We start from the raw sequence: 22,085 nt of genomic DNA on the forward strand, positions 1-22,085 counted from the left end.
ATTCTCGAATCTCCTATTTTAACAATAATTTCGAAATAATCCACAGAAATTTTCACTTGGTTCCCTCTTCTTTTGTTTGTTTGCCTTATTAACATTCCCAAAACTCAAGAACACTCTAGGTGTATTTTTGTTTTTGTTTTGCTTGTTTGCCAATATGGCACTTAAACAATCCGAAACAAAAATAATCAAATGATTTATGTGGGCCGGGCAGCCGATGTAATATCATTTTTATTCGGAAAACCGATAGAAAAAACAAATTTGTTTACTTCTCCAGTTGAGTGCACTCGATGTTGCTCTCTTAGTGCAAATGGCCAATATATATATATTAATATGGGGTCCACCATTTTTTTTTTTTTAATATGTAAATTTAGCACAGAAGAAATGGAGCCACCTCATTTTTTTATGCAATATATTTTTTAATATGGGGTCCATGTCCATCTTATTATTTTATTAAATGTCTCAATGTAGAGAAAACAGAGAGAAGAGATGGGACCCATCTCGGATTATTTATCAAGTTTGAATAAAAAACAATGCTTCTAATTATTGTATGAATCTAACAATTGAGATACACTTTCTGTTTTTCTCTATAATTTTTTAAATAATTTATATGAATAACAAATTCTCGAAAACAAATATGGTTTTATCCATCTGAATCTGCTAATGGTTTGGATATAGATATTCGGAGCGGATAATTTTATTCGGATATTAAATTAAAGAAGAGTAAATGATCCAATATTTCTATGAATAATTTTTTTTTCGAAAACATATCCGGTTTTATCTGTCGGAATCCACTATTGGTTTGGATACTGATATTTGGAGTGGATAATTTTATTAAGATATTATATTAAAAAAGGAAAAAATTATCCAAATACGGATACAGATTCTGTAGTTAAAACGGATAAGATATCCGAACTATATATTCGGAACCCATTTTCAGATCCAACACTCTCTTTCCTCTCTCTGCAGCACATGATGGCTCGAAAGTCTTTTAAGTTTTTTATACTTTCCATTTCTAACCACTCCAACTCTATTAATAGAGTTGTAGAACTAAAGACTATCCGGACTTTTATTTTATTTTTTAACAAATGGTCCACATAAACCAAGTCCATTGATGCGCCATATTGCTTTATTTTTTATTCTTTTAACAATCAATGCGCCATATATTGCTTTAGTTGCAGCAGACAATCGATGCATAGATTGTTCCCACAATGAGCTTAGATAAAAGAGCAGGGTTCAAATGCCTTCATTTTTTATGCTTTTATCGTGTCTTCATTTTTCAAAACTTCAATAACTCAAAATTTAAAATTTAAAAGTCAAAATAAAACCGTTAGATGTGATATACATTATTTTCTCTATGTGCTAATAAAAAATTATCACATTTCAATTTAATTTTTGTGTGAATCAATAAGTTGAAAAATCAACATCTATAAATTATCCACATTAGCACATTTTTTACAAGCTCTTGATGACAACCAAAATAAAATTGAAATGTCATAAATTTTTACACATGAATAGATAAAATTATGTAGATTATATCCAATGTTTTTATTTTGAATTTTAAGTCTTAAATTTTGAGTTTTTAAAGTTTTGAAAAATGGAGGAATAACGGAGGCACAAAGAATGAAGACATTTGAACCCTCCTCTAGATACAAACAACAGAACTTAAAAAAAAACAAAATTGCAATGCAATATAAAAATGGATAATTTCAATTTCAATTTTTTTTATTTATTCATTATGCTTACACAGTTACTGATAACAAATTTTAAAATATGAATATAAATATAACTAAAAATATTTATTACAATTATATAAAAGTACTCCCTAATTTACTAGTTTTCACCAAAAACACTGCTAGAAAAATAAAAAAAATTCTTTAACAAGTTAATACTTTTGTAAACAATTTCTGCCGATTTTATTTGTTTATAGCATTTAAAACAAAACAATCAAAAGGTATCACGCAGATGAAATTTTTTTTTAAATGTAGCTTAGATACAAAGTAGTTGTTATTTTGTGCACTACGTTGCTACAAAATTGTAGTATTGCATATTTTATTTTGCATCTTAGACGTTTTTATTTAGTAACGAGTAAATGCATTTTGCATTTGTTGAAAACATTAATTGAATGAATAATGTTAAATATGAAATTGATTAACTTAAGAAGAAACACGACTTAAAAAATTTTTAATTAAATAAATGATCATAACATAAATGGTGCTTGATTGCAACTTAAAAAAAGATCATTTCCTTCCATCTTCATCTTGGTTCTTGATTGTGTTGGCCCATCAGTAATCTCATTACCGATTGACCCTTAGGCCCAAAAGTCATCAATTTCTGTGAAATGTTGTTACATTGAATTTATTTTAGACCAATTGCACGGACACGCTTTAGGTTGGGCTTAAATGAGACATCTTTTTGGGCTGCTAAATATCACTATTTGAAACAAAGCACAAATTAATTTAATGGTACTTGAAGAGCAGTTCAGCTTGGACTAATCCAATCGAACGTTAACAGAACACATCCTAATTGAAGACAAAAGGAAAAGATACTATGAAAAAAACTGGATCAAAATAAAAAAAAAAAAAAAAACCGGATCGAAATTGAACCAGAGTTTCTAATTTTGTACTACTATGGAACATACAAAAAAAGTAAACAAAACTAAGAAACTGCTCTTTCTGATTCAGTCTAAGAACAAAACAATTAATTAGCATGGTGCTGTAACACCAGTGCCAAAAACATCAATTAATTAGCATGGTACCAACTTTTGTACCATGCTAATTTTGCACGGCTAATTTTGTACTGACTCATGATCGTTGGCCCTCGGGGTAAGCATCGGTGGTGCCATCTCCTCATAACTGAACCATGGCACCTCTGTACAGAGATACTCTAGGGCCTCCTGCATGACCTACATATAAATAATATTTGCCGTGATTTTCAATAACTACTTATTTGAAAAAAAAAAAATATATTGTTGTTTGTTACCTATGTGATGTATGCGGGTCCTGCCTCTTGTGCTCCCTCCTTGTTGCGGGATATGCTGGACATACGAATTCCCTCCACACATGGAGTACAACCAGTCTTGATGTCGGTAAGAACTGCCATCTGCAGGGGCATCTGGGATCGGTGTGCTATGTTCCTCTGTGTTCTCGCTAGATGATATTTCACGCCAGTTGGGCGGGTCAGTGTCCTCCAGCATGGAGACTAGTCACCCTTCTAAGCTTGCATACTCGACGCTACCAGCACCATGCATGAGTTGGCATATCCCTACTTTTCTCCAACCCTTTGTAACAACTAGCTTAATAGCGTAAGCACATGCCCTCATAACCTGCAAATGAATACGGATTAAAATAAGAAACATTAACATATGAATTTGTAATTTGTACAAATTAAGGCATTTACCATGCGAGTAAGGCATTTGTAATTTGTAATTTGTACGAATTAAGGCGAGATACCTAGGGTCTGGTAACTCTGAACCAAGTCTAATATTTTGAAAACCTAAATTTGATCTTTTCAAGGCAAAATACCTTGGGTCTGGTAACTCTGGACCAAGTATGGTATTTGTAAAACCTATATTTTCGGGCCTAAATCCTAAACCCTAGATTTATACAAATTCTAATAATTTATAATATTTAATTAATAATAAAAATAAATAAAAACATATTTGTAACAAACTTAGGACTTTGCAAAGTTGCTCAGAAAGGGTTTGGGAGAGAGAGAGAGAGAAGTGGAAAGTGAAATTTTGAAATGGTTTTTTATAAAACCACCGGTATTACCCCTTATTTATAGAAATTCCTACTGCTGACATTGCTAGCGGTACCGACAATAAATGCTACTGCTGGCAATGCCAGCAGTAGGAGACAAATGGTATTGCTGTCAATGGTGGTATGGTTATGTTCTGATATTTTCCAATGTGATGTTATGTTTGAGTTATTGAATTTTGTTGTATTATGAATACAAATTTAGGATTTCTTGGAGCTGTCATGGTCATTTTGTCTATGAAATGTTGCTGCATTGGATTTACTTTAGATAAGTTGCACAGATACGCTTAGGTTGAGCTTAAATTTTGAAAATAGACGGATGGCTAGTTGGCTATGCTAAATTCGACCATCTGATCAAACCAGAACCTTAATCCCACCAAGCTCTTCACAGGCAGATCGACACTCTCTACTCAAATCAATCCAATAAGCCATCAAGGAAGTTCTCAGGATCTTCACAGGCATTGTTTGTGCAAGTATCACTCCTCAGAACAAAATTACAAATGTACTGGTACTGTCGATGCTATCCATCTACCATATCATCAAGAACCTGTGAATCCAAATTTCTTTGTTAATATGACATTGGGTTGCATAGAAGTAAGCCATCAATCAACATTTATTACCCCTTCAGCTTGGATTAATCAAACAGAAGAAAACCTGGTATTATTTGTTGAAAATTGATCCAAAAATAGGAGCACGTTTTTTAGAATAACTGTTAGTAGTGCTAAGTTATTTTGAGTATATGTTTATAATAGCAAGGACAGATTAGTGGGTGCTAAATTTAGAGTAGGCATAGTGGTTAGTTATTTTTAGCATGTTGTGTAGTGGGTGCTTAATTTAGGGAAGTTGTGGGTGTTATTTTAGGAACATTGTATTGCTTTAAATACTGTAGAACTATGTGTAACTGAGTAAGAGAGAAAGGAAATAAAGCGTTGTTTCTATTCAGAAAAATATTCTTCTCTCTTCAATCCTTTGCATGCTGGCACAAAGCAGTGCAGTATTGCTTAGTTTATCCCAACAAAATGGTATCAGAGCCGAAGGTTCGGTGGGCAAGCAATTGAAGGTAGAGACAATTTGCAATTGATGGTAGAGTCAATTGGTGCACAACCTTGAAGAATTGCAGCAGCAACAATTGCTAAAGAAGCATTGACAACCTTGAAGACGGCATTTCAGGGAAGTTCTCGAGTTGTGGCAATCAAACGACAAATCCTACACGGAGATTTGTTGCATATGAAAATAGAAGAATCAATGCAGATTTTTCTGGTGAAGAGTCATGATCGTTGTCATCCAAATTCAAGCATATGGAGACAACATCTTAGAGCAAACCATGGTGGAAAAGGTGCTGAGAAGTGTAGCACAAAATTTGATCACATGGTGGCAGGAATTGAAGAATCAAACAATCTTTCAACCTATTCCTTTGATGAACTGATGGGATCACTGCAGACCCATGAAGCAAAGTTCAGATCAAAGGAGAAAGGAGATGAAAGGGCATTCTACAGAAAGGGGGAGTCCTCTCAAGGCAGAGGTGGACGTGGCCATTGTAGATTTGGCGAGTTTGAGTTTCAGCACGACAAAAAGATGTCTAGTGCTTCCAGTAGAACAGATATGGTTGTGTGCAAGCCGATTGTTTCAGAAAATAGAGGGAAGAACAACAAGCATGCTGTGTATACAGCAGGTGGAAGGCAAAGATCCACAATCTTTGAAGAAGCAAGAGTGAACCCAATTTGTATGTTAAGAAGAGTGAAAAAGAAGAGTTGTTGATCGTGTGCTTGTATGTAGATGATATGATCTATATGAGCACAAGTGAGAAGTTGTTAATAGAATTTCGAGCAAGCATGAAAAAGGAGTTTGAGATGACAGATTTTGGATTGTTGAATTACTTTCTTGGTTTGGAAGTAGAGCAAGAGTATGGCAGCATCTTTGTCTCTCAAAGAAAGTATGCAAATGATTTGCTAAAGATATTCGGTATGCATAGTTACAAGGCAGCAACTACAGCCATGAATAATAATGAGAAGTTAACAAGAGATGATGGTACGGGTTTCTGTGATGAAACAAAGTTTAGAGGCCTAGTTGGAGGTTTGATTTACTTAACCCATACAAGACGAGATATATCCTATGCAGTTGGAGTGATATCTAGCTACATGCATAATCCGACCAAGCATCACTTTGGAGCAGCAAAGAGAGTATTGAAATACATCTCAGGTACAACAGATTTCGGGCTGTGGTATGGTAACACAAATTCCTTTGAGTTATTTGGTTATAATGACAGCGATTGGGCAGGATGTTCAGAAGATAGAAGAAGCACCTCGGGTCACATGTTCTCCCTTGGATCAAGTGCAATAAGTTGGAGCTTGAAGAAGCAAGCAACAGTGGCGCTTTCATCCTCAGAAGCTTAATACATTGCGATCAATTTAGCCGCGTGTCAAGCAGTGTGGCAGATGTTCTAACCAAGGCATTATCACTTGGCAAGTTTGAGAACATGAGGAAGAAGATTGGAGTAACCAATTTTGGATCAAGGGGGAGTGTTGAAAATTGATCCAAAAATAGGAGCACGTTTTTTAGAATAACTGTTAGTAGTGCTAAGTTATTTTGAGTATATGTTTATAATAGCAAGGACAGATTAGTGGGTGCTAAATTTAGAGTAGGCATAGTGGTTAGTTATTTTTAGCATGTTGTGTAGTGGGTGCTTAATTTAGGGAAGTTGTGGGTGTTATTTTAGGAACATTGTATTGCTTTAAATACTGTAGAACTATGTGTAACTGAGTAAGAGAGAAAGGAAATAAAGCGTTGTTTCTATTCAGAAAAATATTCTTCTCTCTTCAATCCTTTGCATGCTGGCACAAAGCAGTGCAGTATTGCTTAGTTTATCCCAACATTATTGTAACTTTGCCTTAACAAAAATTTGAACTGCTTTGGTTTAATTTTCAACCAACAATAAAACCTAGGGAATTTTAGATATATGCCCATCATAACTTGTTCAATTAGATATTTCCCCATCCAAATTTGAAAATTACTTATTTCTCCATCTAAACATTATTATTTTATTAATATACCAAGTTTTATTTTTTTGACTAAAAAAAATCATATTAATATTAATAAATATCTAATTGACAATTTTGAGCCTTACTTTAAGCTATACTGTTATTCTCAATCATTTCCAGGCTCCCTTCCTTTTATATGTGTAAATTTGAGAAACTAAAATGTGGAGTCAGCATAGCTGAATTTCTCGATGATTGTCAGTTCACAGATGTGGAGTCGGTACTGCTAGCACTTGGTTGTAAGGAGTGCCTTGTTCCAATTGAAAGTGCAAAATCTGTTGAATTAAAAGCTTCAAGCCTCTTTATGAAGTTACCTCAAGATGCAATGTACTGTTGACTGAATGAAAAAAGTCCACGTTCAGGTCGAAAGATCTTGTTCAAGCTCTAGGCCAGATTCTGTGGCGGTGCGTGCATTAAATGTATTTGAGAGCAAGACTGACCAGAGCCAGAATTTTAGCTTGTTCGGTCTAATGAACCATACCTGTACTGCTGGTATGGATGAACGTCTTCTACAGTATATTGCAATTGAAAAAAATTATGTGTTTGTTAAATCTGCACAGCAGTATACTACCTTACTATTGGCACCTACAGTATATACCAAATTAGTAAATACATTAGGGAAGTTCACTGCTTTGGTTGAGATTGCCATAGACCTCAATAAAATAGATAACAGGAGTATATGATCTCACCAAGCTATGAGATAGAGCTAGCTTCTCTCAAGGATCAACTGTCCTTCATCCCACACGACCATGCACTGTCACGCGTGATCCTCAACCTTCCTTCCGGTTTTACCTCTGTCACACACACGACACTCATTTCAGTTTTCTGGTATTCTATTAATATGGCAATGCCTGACTCATGGTCGTTGGCCCTCAGGGGAATCATCTGTGGTGTCATCTTCCTCATAACTGAACTATGGCTCCTCTGTACCGTGATCCTGTGAGGCCTCTAGCATGACCTACATACAACTCTCTGCTGCAAAAATAATTACAATTATAATTAATCAAATTGTCACTGTATGTGTGTGTAGGGGGGGGGGGGGCATGTTGAGATAGAGATCCTTTACCTTATAAAAGTAGCAGCTGCTTCCTTGGGTACCAAAATCCATTCTCGGGCAATTACGAATATCAACCATCTCCATCATGGAGTGTGACACATTGCCCGTAGGGAACTGCACCTGCAACCCTTCAATTGCAGTAAGGTTTGCACACTCATGGATGATTAAGCGCTGAAGCTTGGATTGTGGCAAAAGGTGGATTTCAGGAAAACAGCAGTCAACTATCTTTAATTCTTTCAGTTGATATGGAATAGTTAAAACCTCGTGAAATTGGGGACAAGATTTAATGGCAAATTTCTCAAGTAAAGGGAGATCTTGCAGAAATGGAAGTGATATGAGCTTAGGACAACCCTCAAAAAGGAGGTCCTTGAGAAATGGCACGTCCCCATCCATCCAATGAACCAAGACCAGCTCTGGACAGTTACGGATTTCTAACAGCTTACATCTTGATGGTAAAATGATTTCACGAATACCACAGTGGACTATCTTCAGCGTATCAAGTTCTACAGCTGGCATGGCTGAGAAAATCGTTAATTTTGGGCAATTAAATAGAGACACTCTCCCCATAGAACGTGGGATAAACTCTCTGTAGTCAGAGATATTTTGAATTTCAGATTGAAAACCACTATTTCTTTTATCCATCTGTTTCATTTCTTCCAGGATGGCTGAGAATGTTAATAATTTGGGGCATCTAGAAAGTGAAATACTCTCAAGAAAAGGTAAGTCCCCATTTTTGTAATAAATTGAGACAAGCTCACTACAATTAGAGATCGAAATCTTTTGAAGTTTAGATAGTGATGAGAAGTTGATTTCTTGAAAGACACAATTTGCTATATACAGCTGCTTAAGTTCTTGGGGGATGGCTGAGAGCCTCAACAATTTGGGGCATCCAGAAAGTGAAATACTCTCAAGAAAAGGTAAGTCCCCACTTTTGTAATAAATAGTGATCAACTCTCTACAATTAGAGATTGAAAACTTTTGAAGTTTAGATAGTGATGAGGGGTTTATTTCTTGAATAAAGCTACAATCTGCTATATCAAGCTGCTTAAGTTCAGAGTGTGAAGAGAACTCGATTTCTTGACAACAACATCCATTTACCTCTAACACCTCAACCTTTTGTGGAATAGTTATTTTCCATAATTTAGGGCATTTCTTTATGATGAGTTTCTTAAGGCCGGGTTCATCACCTGCTTGCCACTCCCCCACATTGACCATGTTATTAAATGAAGGTTCATGTGACAAAACCATGTTATTGAATGAAGGTTCATGTGACGAAAAACTAACTCCAGCAGGCTGCTTGGATGAATAATTTTCAAATAGAATCTCTGAGCCACCACTCTGGTATATTTTGAAATATTTGAGATGTAGCAGTTGACCCAAGAATGGCGGCAACGAAAGAAACTCCCTTCGGAATTGCAGAGTTAGAGTTGTCAGCTTGGACATTAATGATGGATCAAGCAACCAAGGAGGAACTCCACTTCCTCCATAATTTAATATTACAAGCTTTGTGAGATTACAATGAGGTTGGAGGCTCTCAAGTACACCTTCTTGTATATTTTCATCATTCTCATTCTTTGCATTGGTACTTGAACTGACAACTATATAGAAAAGTGGACCTTGGTATTGCTTTTGCAATGAGCTTTTGAGAGCACCAATATCTTCCTCAAAGTTTAGAATTAACTCGCGTAGATTTGGTTTCGATACAAGATTGGCCTTCCTAGAGTACTCGATATTACCAATATTTTTTAGCCCTGAGATGGACATCAGCCCACTAAGCCTATTCATATCCCTTAATTCTCCCAGCCCATGGATCATGTCACTTCCCATGACTTTAAAATGCCCACTTAAAGTTATAAGATTTGTTAATTTTCCAATTCCAGATGACAGGTTACAGATAAAATACTCTGATAGCTTTAGAACACGCAGGTTTGGTAACTGCACTATGCTCCTAGGCAACTTTTTGAGTTCCCCACAGAGTTCTAAGGATAATGTATCCAGATTTTGAGGTAGGGATATGGATTCAGGTAACTGCTTTATTTTACTACTAAACTGAAGAAACCGAAGGTTAATAAGGGATTTGATGTTTTCAGGTAACTCTAGAATATTATGGCAATTAATATCCAAAGTTTGAAGGTGGTAAAGAAGACATAAAGATTCAGGAAGGCTTTCTATTTTATCATCTCTAATAGAAAGATAACGCAAGTGCTTCATCGTGCTGAGTGTGTCTAGCAGCAGACAATTCCTCAACTGAAGAGCTCGCACATAAGTAATTCTAGAGAAAATGGCAGAATCATCTATGTAGTTTCTTGGGCATTCCCAATCATATTTGTAGTTTCTTGGGTATTCCCTTACATATGTTCGAATAACTTTATTGTTGCAGGATGCTAAAAAATCTGACAATTCATGTTTCTTGGTTAAGTATAGGTGGGTTATTTGGTATGAACTATTCCATAGATTGTCATTCTCTAAAACAGGTAGGTTTGTCCTTTGCGAAATGGATCTTGCTAGATCATGAATTAAATCATGAACATAGCACGTATTGTACTTCCCAAAATCAATGAGTGATCTGCCTTGCAATTCATTCAAGTACTCACTTCCTATTTCTTCTAATGTTTTCTTAGTTCTTGATGAGTTGGTATTAATGTAACCTTGAGCCATCCAAAGCCTAACCACAAGATCTTTCTCAATCCATTTACCTTTTGGAAACATGCCTAAATAAACAAAGCATGGTTTGAGATGTAGCGGTAATTTCTGGTAACTTAACTGTAATGGGGTTAAAATTTTGCCATTCTCATCTATTTCAGATATGTCACTTTTCAAAATTTCTCTCCATTTCTCTTCATCCATATCATATCGTAGAATGCCTCCTAGCACCTTGGTAACCAAAGGGGAGCCTTTGCACTTCTTGACAATAGAATGACCAATCTCAAGAAGTTTTCCATTTTCACTTGCCTCTCCATTGTCAAAAGCAAAATGCTTGAGCAGAGACCAGCATTTTTCATCAGGTAAGCAATCCAACTGAATAGGAGATGTTGTCTGCATGATTTCAGCAACCGAGGTATTCCGGGTTGTTGTCAATACTTTTACAGTTTTACCACCTTTTAAAGCAACCTGAAAGTGTTCCCACAGTTCTTTGTTTTCATTCCACATATCATCTAGCACAAGAAACAAACTAACATCTCTTATTTTTTCCTTTAGAATTTCTTGCAGTGTGTTTAGCTCAGAAAACTCACAAGTTGTTCTGTTGATTGATTCTATTATTGCTCTAGTTAGGCGTACTAGGTCAAAATTCTCAGAGACTGACACCCAAGCTCTCTTGTCAAACAACTGCAAGAACTTGGAGTCATTGTAAACGAGCTGAGCAAGCGTGGTCTTGCCCAATCCGCCCATCCCAACAATTGGAAGAACCATAAATTCTAGACCATTTAAAGGGTTGAGGACGCTAATGATATTCTCCTTCTCCTCCTCTCTACCAAAAATAGCTCTTTCATCCACATGAGAGCTGGTTGGTGGCCGGAATTGTGTACTGCTAACCAGCCGGTTCCCATCCTCCTCCCTCAAATGAAGATCCCTATGAGCATTTGAAATCTCTTGAAACTTTTCTGTTATGCCCTTGATCTTCTCTGCCATGCCATCTGGAATCACAACCTTTGTAATACTAAATGAATAAAAAGCAACGGAGGATGATGTGTGCATCTTGGCAAATTTCCTCTTAGTCCCTGTTGAATTGTATATCAATCTTTCTCTTATTTCCCATGTTTAACTCAATATATATATATATTACTAATTCCTTGAGAATTCAATAAAAATTAACACAAGGGTTACCTCAAGGATTTTTTTAGGTTTTCTATTTTTTTTTTCATGTTGGTTTGGATGGAGTGTATGTGGTTAAATTCCATACAGAACCTTTTTTAGGCAATGGGGATACGAAAAGTGTGACAATTTGAGCTGTATCTTATTCTGGTACCACTTCGGCACTATGCCAGTAAAGATAAATGGAAAACAACTCAACTGACACGAGTCAGCATACACACATGAGATCCAGTAATACAAAAGAAGTGTGCTGAATTTTGCTAGGTTTCCGTAAAAAGATGAAATAGTCATCGGACATTTCATCGAACATCTTGTGTGCAGTAATTAAAGTACCAAATTATATAATTAAAAAAGGGGCACAAAGTACCAAAATATACAATTAAAAGCATACCCCTGTCCCTATGGTAGGCCTCAATGGCAGCATCACCGCTGTCGACAATGGATCTGAAATAGGGCCTTGGCATCGTTCATTTGTTCTTGTTTCTGCTCCGGCGTCAATTCTCCCGTCGTTGGCACGGTAGAACCTTTAACGACTATATCCCACAATCCTTGCGAAAGCAGCAACGTCCGCATCTTGATCTTCCACATGTCGTAGTTTTCTCCGGCAAAAATGGGAACTGTCGATTGCGCCATAGTTGCGCCCCCTGAAGACATCGACTTAGGATGCTTCTTATATTTCACGAACGCCCTTGTCTACTTCGCTAACTTCTTACTCGAACCTGATGCTCTGATACCAAATGTTGGAAATTTAATTCGGATGGTGGTATTGAAACAAGAGGAGTATATATATATGTTGATTTCTTTTATTTATAGTGGTGGTGTTTACAAGTACAGAAGCTTTCTTTTTTTCTCTCTTCTCCCTCACGCCACATGCTACATCTATATATACAAGTGTAAAGTCGGTACAAGTTCTTTCTAGAATAACCAAGTTATTTCATCCACCGACTTTAGTAAAGTCGGTTAGTCCTATCTCTAGATTATTTTACACAACTCTACAAAAGACTACATAGTAATTTCTAGTTCATTCTTTTCTACCGACTTTGACTATTGTAGGTTTGAATCCTATATTCTAATATACAATTCTAGATATTTCTAGGATACCTATACTGCCGACTTCAATTTATATATTCTCTTGAACAATCTAGAAATGTATTTGGGCCTTGGGCCTTCTTTAGAAATATAATATTGGTGCTGTTAATAATTTCAACAGTTAACGGAGTCCTGGAAATCATCACCACTAACAAGGCAACTTTGTATTTCCCAATAACAAAAGGATTACAATCTATGTTTATTGAGGCTTTCTCTGTTCACCACTTTCCCGTTTAGCACTTTCTTGTTCAGCACCTTCCAGTTTAGCTTCTTTCTTATCTTGGGGTTGTCAATCAACTGCCAATGAAAATTAGACATTTTGAAATGCAGGAAAAAGAACGATTGATGGCCTGCGAGTAAGCTTACCAAAATCAGATATTAATGCTGTGAGAGGCAGAAAAATAATGAAAACATCTATCCTTAGCGAAAAAATAGACCATCAAGAGGTCATCACTTTAATCAAACTAATAGCAACATTCAAAACACTTTTTATCTACATGGCCACAATTAACCAGTACAGATTTGAATATTGTACAAATTGGATAATACTACTGAAAAAGGTCCATTTTGATCCACAAATGCACACGCATCATATAATCAGGTCATTTAACCAAAAATGAAGTAATACTGGTAAATTAACTGATTTTACACAATTTTATCTTGTCAGAGAAAAAGAAAATTAAAGGCAGAGAGGTTCTCTCTATTACAAATGTTTCTCTGAGCTAATTAATCCCCAAAGTATCACTAATAGTATAACAATGTTCTGTTGTCTTAATTAATCATGGAAGTTAACAAGTAAGCCCTTAAAATTGGGCACTTTTACAATCTGGTTCCTGTGACCATAACACAAAAAAATAAAAGGTTCGATTGACAAATCAAATGCCCAAGTTAAAATCAGAAAATCACTAGAGGAGATCAAAACAGTCAAGATTATACAACAAACAATTCCTAATCAGATATATAACAAAAAAATGCAAGGACAATACTGTCTGGTTCTATTAGTTTCTCAAATTTCTCTTAATTTGTTCAAGAATCTAGCAAATTGCAAAATTCCCAATATGTACCAGAGAGAGAGAGAGAGAGAGAGAGAGAGAGGAGACTTGCCTTCACTGACATGGAGAGACCTGCCTTGTTGAGGTTTTGAGACGCTTAATGCTTAGAGCATTTTCTGCAATTAAAATAGCAAACAACTGGTCATGTATTCACCATAATAGCAGTTTAGTAGCTGGGTCTTCAATGATATAGTTATGAAAATAAATATACAAATATAAGGTCAGCTTGCTTAAAGTTTAAGGCTTTGAGAAATTTAAGCCCCAATCCAAATTAATTCGTAGGAAGAAAAAATAATCAGGTTCCAAGCTTATTTGGAAGGATATAGGAACGAACTCGAATTGAACCACCAATAGACCCAATTAAAAAACGAATTCAAATGTTAGGCCTTTCTTTTACTTCAAAAAAAAATTAGACGATGCATATCTGTTCTACTTCCAACCTAAACAGAAAAGACCCCTAAATTGTACTTCCAGAGAGAGAGAGAGAGAGAGCTGGGGGCAAGGCGCATCTTTTCTGGTGATGGAGCTGAGGCTTAGGTCGGGGGCGTATCTATGCTGGCGTCAGGGTCTGAGGTGAGAGAGCGAGAGAGAGACACAGATAGGATGTGGGGTGAGAGGGTTTTGGGTCTGGCACCAACGAATTCTTGAAATTTTGGAAACTGACCAAGATATCTAATTGAGGTCATAATATCTAGCAGGGTTTGAGAGAAGTTTTTAACAAATAATGCACCCCCTCTATTATCCGCATTCACAGCCACAAAATAAAATTATATGAACTCTTCATTTATTCATTCTTCTGGTACTTCTTTCAAATGCTATGTTATGTAGCTTCGGCTCTCTTCTTCACCTAGTACATACAAACACAACAATGTAAACATCATTAATTGAATGCTGACATCCTTCTTTAAATTACTGGTGATAATGCTGTTTAATTTCTAGATTTAGTCATTTCTGAACTCTATTGAGCATTTTAGGTTTCAACACCAAATATCAAATAGTACAAATTTAGTGAACAAATCTGGTACAAATACTGCATTGAGTGAGGTCTTAATCAGTAAATACCAGCTCCACTTAATGAAATGGCAATCTTTCGAGAGTACTGAATACATATCTACATAAAGAAAGTTTAGAGTTCTTTATTATTGTCATTTCTATATGTCCAATTTAAAAAAAAAATAATAATTACTAGTTGTAATGGGATCATCAATTTGTGGTCTCAGCTCAGGCAAGACCATGTCTTCCCATTTTTGTCGTGGTGCTTGATTGTATGGGCTCACCAGTTTGTGGATCTAATTTCCAATCAATTGCTTTAAAAGCATGTTTGTCCCTGCATAAAAGAAAAATGTCATGTGCTCACTAGTTGAGAATGTTACCCATATATACCATCTGGCAGCACTTATCCAACTCGATTGCCCTTCGAAAAAGTGAATATCAGTTGAATGAATCAATAATATAATTCACTCAAGTGTGGAATAATGTCTCCTTTTAGTTTAATCTAATTAACTCAAAATGAAGGAGCTAGGTTGTAGATATATATATCAATATAACCTGACTTCTTGCTCACATGTGCTATTAATTTGGCAAAATCATTGTCTAATTTCAATTCAAGTGATCACAGAGTTCTGCTACCAAAGGTTATCTTAAATCGTTGATGCCCGCTGAATCCACTTTGATAGTAAGTAATTATGTTAAAGTGTAGGTTAAGCTGAATTCGCCTGACCAGTAACAACTATAACTGCTGATTCATCTTATGCTTTTTACTTAATTATTTTCAAAATTCTTAAAACTCTAAATTATTACATATTTGAAATTTTGAATAGTCACTGAACTCTTCATTTATAAATATTTAAAGAATTATGAATATATTTCTATATTATGCCATAGATTGCATAAATTAAAATAGAAATATCATGCCCATTCCTTGCATACATTAAAATAGACAATATTTATCCAAATTTCAAAAAGTGTTCTGCATGGCCTTACCAGCATATTTAATATTTAGTTGTAACTTCAGCACTTTCCTGTTCTGCTTCTCTATCATCTTGGGGATTGTCAATAGGATTCAACTGCCACTGAAAATTAGACAAGACATGCAGGTAAGCCACAATTGCTCTAGAGGATTTTATGCTGGATATCAGTATAATAAAACTTCTGGTCCTATAACGACCATTATAGTTCTAGGAATGGAAATCACCTGTTTTTCCTATTCTATATTGCTGGATATCTGCAACTTGGGTATATACTGTATGCTTTATGAATTGATCAAGGCTTAAGCATGGAATTAAAGAAAATTAACCCAACACGTTGGTACCAATTGGGTCTGATATTAATAAATATATATATATATATATATATATAGTCAAGGGTCTCTAGCTTCTAAAATAATCTAATATAATTTATTTTTAATGTTGTACCTAGGCCTCTTGTAGTAAGTGATGCTGTTTCTCTGGCACCAGTCTGTCATCAGAGGACAATCAACAATGGTAAAAGAAGGCCTGAATTGAAGGCTTTCAGTACCAGGAGAGATGCTTATGTTAATACAGTGCAGTAGATTCACAGTTTTCAGTTTCATCAGGCCATGAAAACCTCCCAACACAGCCAGCCTTGGGCACTTAATTATCACAAGAACCTTGAGAGTGCTTGAATGGTTTTGAACTGATAGCAATGGCAAGGAGCTTAGCATGTCACAATACATCACTTGAAGGGACTCCAGTGATAGTGGCAGTGTTCTATCATTCCAATTGCATAGCTCTGGACAGTATGATATGCTCAAGCACTTGAGGTTGCTGAGGTTATCCAGCCCTGTCACTGATATGACTTTTGTGCAGCTCATAATCTCCAGCATCACCAAAGAAGCCAGATTTAGAATTACATGTTGACAGCTCAGTCCAACCGATGGTGCACATATTAATGATTCCAATTCTCGAAAATCTTCTTTTGTAAAGAATAGTTTAAACTGATTTTCCAATAGTGGAATCGTGGAATCGGACAGATGGATCTCATTATTCCCAGATAAATACAACTCTTTTATCATTGTGTCTCTCTGTTGCATAAGTAAAATAAATTAGTGTAAAGAAGGTAGATTAATGAGTAAAACAGAGTGCTTAAAAATTGTAGGGAAATGAAAAAATTATAAAATGCTCATCTACCTGGTAGACATATCTTTCTCCCAAATATAATCTGTAAATTTCAGCCCTATGTGTCGAGTGTAACACATCCTTCACAGGAACATGGAGTTCCAATTTTGGGCAGTATTCAAATCTAACTTTTCCAACAGAATTTAAGTCTCTGTCCATCCAATTTATCGACATTAGCTCTACACAGTTAGAGATTGTTAGGTTCTCAGATACTGCATGAAACATAATTTCACGAAAGCCACACCTCATAATCTTCAAGTATCCTATTACCGATGGACATGTTAGGAATTTCAATTTTGGGCAGTCTTCGAAAAAAACTTGAATGACATCCTGTGGAATTGTAAAGAAGGTAGAGTAATGAGTAAAACATAGTGTTTAAAAATTGTAGAGAAACGAAAAAAATTATAAAATGCTCATCTACCTGGTAGATATATCTTTCTCCCAAATATAATCTAGGACAGTCATAAATTTCAGCCCTTTGGGTCGAGTGTAACACATCCTTCACAGGAACATGGAGTTCCAATTTTGAGCAGTATTCAAAACTAACTTTTCCAACAGAATTTATGTCTCGGTCCATAAAATTTATCGAGATTAGCTCTACACAGTTTGAGATTGTTAAACTCTGAGGTATTGGCCCTGTCTTGATTTCGCGAAAGCCACACTCATGTATCTTCAGTTTTAAAGCTCGAACTGGAATAGTTATGAGTTCCAATTTTGGGCAGCATTCAAAACTAACTTTTCCAACAGAATTTAAACCTCTGTCCATCCAATTTATCAAGATTAGCTCTACACAGGTTGAGATTGTTAGGTTCTTACATACTGAATGTAACATGATTTCCCGAAAGCCACACCTCAAAATCATCAACTTTCTTATTACTGATGGACATGTTAGGAATTTCAATTTTGGGCAGTCTTCGAAAGTAACATCCCTGACGTTCTGTGGAATTGTTGGGATTTTCCATAATTCTGGGCAATTCTCTAAAACGAGCTTCTTTAGACATGAAAAGTCGCCATCATTTGCTTGCCACTCCACCAAATTGAGCATGTTCCTCAAGGAGAGCACTTCAAGTGATGGGTAAGTAGGTTTCTTGGGCTGCTCAGAAGAATCATATTCATCCAAGAATGAATATGTGCTAGGCTCATCTCCCATATTTCTAACACTACCTGATATCTCGAGAATTCTAAGATGTGGCAGTTGACCAAATGGTGGTATGAAGTTAGGCCCAGTACAGAAGTCAAGAAAGAGTGTTGTCAGTTTGGAAAGTAAGGAATTAAGCAACCAAGAAGGAAAACCTCGCCCTTGACAATTTAATATTGCAAGTTTTCTGAGGTTACCATGAGGTTGGAGGCTCTGGAGTACAACATTATGTACCTTTTCATCATTCTCGCTCTTTGCATTGTTACTTGAATGGTCAGTTAAATGGAGATGGAGTTCTTCTTCTTCATCTCTGAAATCCGACATACCACAATATTCCTGAAAGTTTAAAATTAACTCGTGTAAATTTGACTTTGATGCAAGATTGGCGTTCCTGCACAGTTCCACATCAACAATGTTTCTGAGCCCTGATATGCACAATGATCCCCTAAGTTTATTCATATCCTTAAGTACTCTCAGCCCCCCAATTGTGCCATGATCCATGACACTAAAACGCCCCCTTAACTGTTGGAGAGTTGGTAATTTTTCAATCCCAGATGGCGTGTTGGTATGAGATCTAGGTAAATCTAGAATGTGTAGCCTAGTTGACTGCTCTATGCCCCTTGGCAACTCTTTGAGTTTGTCACAGTTCCTTAATGATAATGTTTGCAGGTTAGGAAGTGGGAAGATAGATTCAGGTAAATGCTGGATTACAATACTACTCAACTCAAAATACGAAAGGTTAATAAGATTTTTCATGTTTTCAGGTAACTCGTCAAGGAAACGGCAAATCAAAATTAAAGTTTGGAGGTTGTAAAGAAGGCATAAAATTTCAGGAAGCACTTCCAATTGCATATTTTGAACAAAAAGGTAGCGCAAGTGCTTCAAAGTGCCGAGTGTATTCGGCAATGAGCAATACCATAAATGAAGAGCTCTCGCACAAGCAATGTCAGAGAAGATTGGAAAGTCAGATTTCTCTGACCAGCATCCTTTTACAAAAGTTCTGATAGACCTGTAGTTGCTAGGCACTAAACCCAATAATTCATCTTGCTTGGTGATGTACAGATGGCATACTTTGTGTGCACCATTGTATTCTTGGTCATTTTCTAAAACTGGCAAATATGCCTCTTGAGAAATGGATCTTGCTAAATCATGTATTAAATCATGCAAGATGTAGTAAGAAGGCCCACCATCAACAAGTGATCTGCCTTGCAATTCATCAAAATACTCGCTTCCAATCTCTTCCAATGTTTTCAAATTTCTTGTATTGCCATTAATATAGCCTTGTGCCATCCAAAGCCTAACCACCATGACTTTTTCAAATGGTTTATCTTTCGGAAACATGGATAAATAAAGAAAACATGGTTTTAGATGTTGCGGCAATTTCCAGTAACTTAACCTCAATGCTGGCATAACCTCTCCTGTCTCATCTATTTCTGATATATCACTCTCTAAAATTTCCCTCCATTTCTCTTCATCCATTTCATAACGGAGAATCCCTCCAAGTGCCTTTATCGCCAAAGGTGAGCCTTTACACTTTTTGACAATACCACGACCAATCTCATGCAGATTTGCATTTTCACTTGTCTCCCTGTTGCCAAAAGCAAAATGCTTAAAAAGTGACCAACAATTTTCCTCGGGTAAGGAACTCAATTGAAAATGTGATGTTGTCTGCATGATCTTAGCAACTGAGGTATTGCGAGTTGTCGTCAGAATTCTTACAAATTTAGCACCAAAAAAACCAACCTCAAAGCCCTCCCATAAGTTTCTTTTTTCATTCCACACATCATCAAGAACAAGAAACAAACCATGTCCTCTTATCTTTTCCATGAGAAGATTTTGGAGTTTGCTTAGCTCAGAAAATTCACAAGGGTTGTCACTCACCGACTCAACAATAGCTTTGGTTAGCCGCACTGGATCAAAGTCTTCAGAAACAGATACCCAACATCTCCTATTAAACAACCCATGAATCCTGGTGTCATTGAAAACAAGTTGGGCAAGTGTGGTCTTGCCGATCCCACCCATTCCAACAATGGGAAGAACCATAAAATCTGGACCATTTGAAGGGTCCAGGAGGCTAATGATCTCCTCCTTATCTTTCTTCCTTCCAAAAGTAGCTCTCTCATCCACATGAGAGCTGGTTGGTGATCGGATTTGTGGGCCCATAACCAGCCGGGTCCCATCCTCCTCCCTCAAATGAAGATCCCTACGAGCATTTGAATTCTCTTCAAACCTCTTTGTTATGCTCTTGATCTTCTCAGCCATGCCATCTGGAATCGAGACCTTAGAAGCAAGGGAGGATGATGTGCACATCTCACCAAATTTTCTCTTAGCCCCTGTAAAATTGTATACAAAATATCTCTTAGTGATCACCATCTTTATTTTAAAAAGAAAAGAATTGTCTTAGTCTCCTATAATATCCTGAAGCAGTGAAGAAAGATTAACACAAGGGTTAACCCCAAGGATCTTTTACGTAATTTTTTTTTCTTTGTGTTGTTTTGGATGGATTGCCTAGGGTTAAAGTGTCATAGCTATAAAAAAAAAAATTAAGCAATGAGGATTTAGAAAATGCAACATCTGAGGTATATGTTGTTATCTTCCCGGCCAGGAGGCACTTGGCAGTAAAGATAAATGGAAAACAACTCAACTCACATGAGTCAGCATACACATATGAGTGACAGTACTAGAGCAAGTAAGACAAAATAAGTGTGCTAATTTTGCTAGGTTTCCGTACACAAGAAAGAGCCACTGGAGATAATTAAAGTACCCAAAGATACAGTTAGAAAAGCATACCCCCATCCCTATGGTAGGCCTCAATGGCAGCATCACCGCTCTCCACAATGGATCTCAGCACCTCGTAGTAGAACTCATCCAGCACATCCTCTGCTTGGTAGCCCACACCTCTCAGCTCCGCTAGCCACAGCCGAACAGATTTTTCATGAATCTCTCTCTCTTCAGCATCCTGTTGAATGGCCTGGATCCTCGCAAGAATCTGACTCAGCTTCTCCAAATCCTCTCTAGCACTTTTCTGTTGGTCGGTAACAGGGGAAGTGGAAGTGGTGCCACGAATGGCTTGGAGGAGCTTGGTGGAGAGGGATTGGATGGAAGAAAACAATCCGGAAGCCATTAAATTTGAGAGTTGAATTGAATTGAACTGAAAATGATCTCTTTTCAGTGACAGTCTCTCAGTCCATACTCTGTCGCTGGTTGCTAGATAAAAAGAAGACTAGTGGAAATTGTTTTTTCAATTTTTTTGTTTGCACCTTTGCGGAGTTAGTAAGCAAGCTGTGGGTATATTCACTGTGTCATACTTGGCTTAGGAAATCATGCTGCAGGTCGGAGACAGCTAAAAAAATTATCCGCTTCTTTCTAATTAGAACGGACTATTGTCGTTATGTTGCCATACTAACCTTGTGATGAAAACAAGCTCCAAGTCCCCACGAATCCGAATCTCCTAGGAAACTGCTTATTTTTGTTCAACCGATCAAATTTTTGCATAGACGAATTTCAATGAAAATCAACACTTGGACAAGAAAAAGTAGAAATCTGCTTTTTACAAAAAAAAAAGGCATAAGATTTCTTTCCCACCCATATAGACTATTTCCTAACGTCTGAAGACATCTGTACTAATAGCTGCACTTGGAGAGGGAATTAGCAACTTCTGAGTTAGATTAGATTGCAGTGATCACAAGGGAATTAGCATCTTCTGAGTTTACTCAAAATTTGAGTTTAGATACTGACCGTTCGATTTAAATCCTGAATTTTGATGAGACTCCAGAGCTAAAGTGAAATGGTCCAATTTACTGTAGTGGGATGTGGACTCAGCCACAAGAAATCTTTACACATTAATTCAGCCTTTCATGCATGATCTAGACTAGTGATGTGAAAAAGTCAAGGTGCCACCGGATACAACCCGGTATGTGTACGGTGTACCGGTCACGTGTTGTGATTCGCATGTTTGGTGCCGTGAACATTCGTGTAACGTGTTATTTTTTTAAAAGTTGGCACGACA

General features: G+C 36.5%; 4 protein-coding genes across 4 annotated transcripts in view; all 4 read right to left on the reverse strand.

Annotated features, from left to right (window-relative positions):
• The window catches only part of LOC144554362 (putative disease resistance RPP13-like protein 1), a 43,159-nt gene extending 21,889 nt beyond the window's left edge, over positions 1-21,270 (reverse strand). The window contains exon 1 of the mRNA XM_078302686.1: positions 20,867-21,270. Within this exon, the coding sequence (XP_078158812.1) occupies positions 20,867-21,200 (334 nt within the window). The 5' untranslated portion in view covers positions 21,201-21,270. The remainder of the gene's footprint in view (positions 1-20,866) is intronic.
• LOC144554497 (putative disease resistance protein RGA3) overlaps positions 1-22,085 on the reverse strand; it is a 107,254-nt gene that overhangs the window by 27,000 nt on the left and 58,169 nt on the right. The window lies entirely within an intron of this gene.
• Positions 7,704-12,293, reverse strand: LOC144554363 (putative disease resistance protein RGA1). The gene is made up of 3 exons (XM_078302687.1): positions 12,185-12,293; positions 7,857-11,566; positions 7,704-7,748 (listed from the first exon to the last, which is right to left on the reverse strand). Exons 1-3 carry the CDS (start codon positions 12,291-12,293, stop codon positions 7,704-7,706), a joined length of 3,864 nt encoding a protein of 1,287 aa, XP_078158813.1.
• On the reverse strand, positions 16,906-20,497 carry LOC144554364 (putative disease resistance protein RGA3). The gene is made up of 2 exons (XM_078302688.1): positions 17,360-20,497; positions 16,906-17,268 (listed from the first exon to the last, which is right to left on the reverse strand). Exons 1-2 carry the CDS (start codon positions 20,447-20,449, stop codon positions 16,906-16,908), a joined length of 3,453 nt encoding a protein of 1,150 aa, XP_078158814.1. The 5' UTR covers positions 20,450-20,497.

The sequence above is a fragment of the Carex rostrata genome, chromosome 5, assembly GCF_964058835.1.
Source record: "Carex rostrata chromosome 5, lpCarRost1.2, whole genome shotgun sequence".
NCBI lineage: Eukaryota > Viridiplantae > Streptophyta > Magnoliopsida > Poales > Cyperaceae > Carex > Carex rostrata.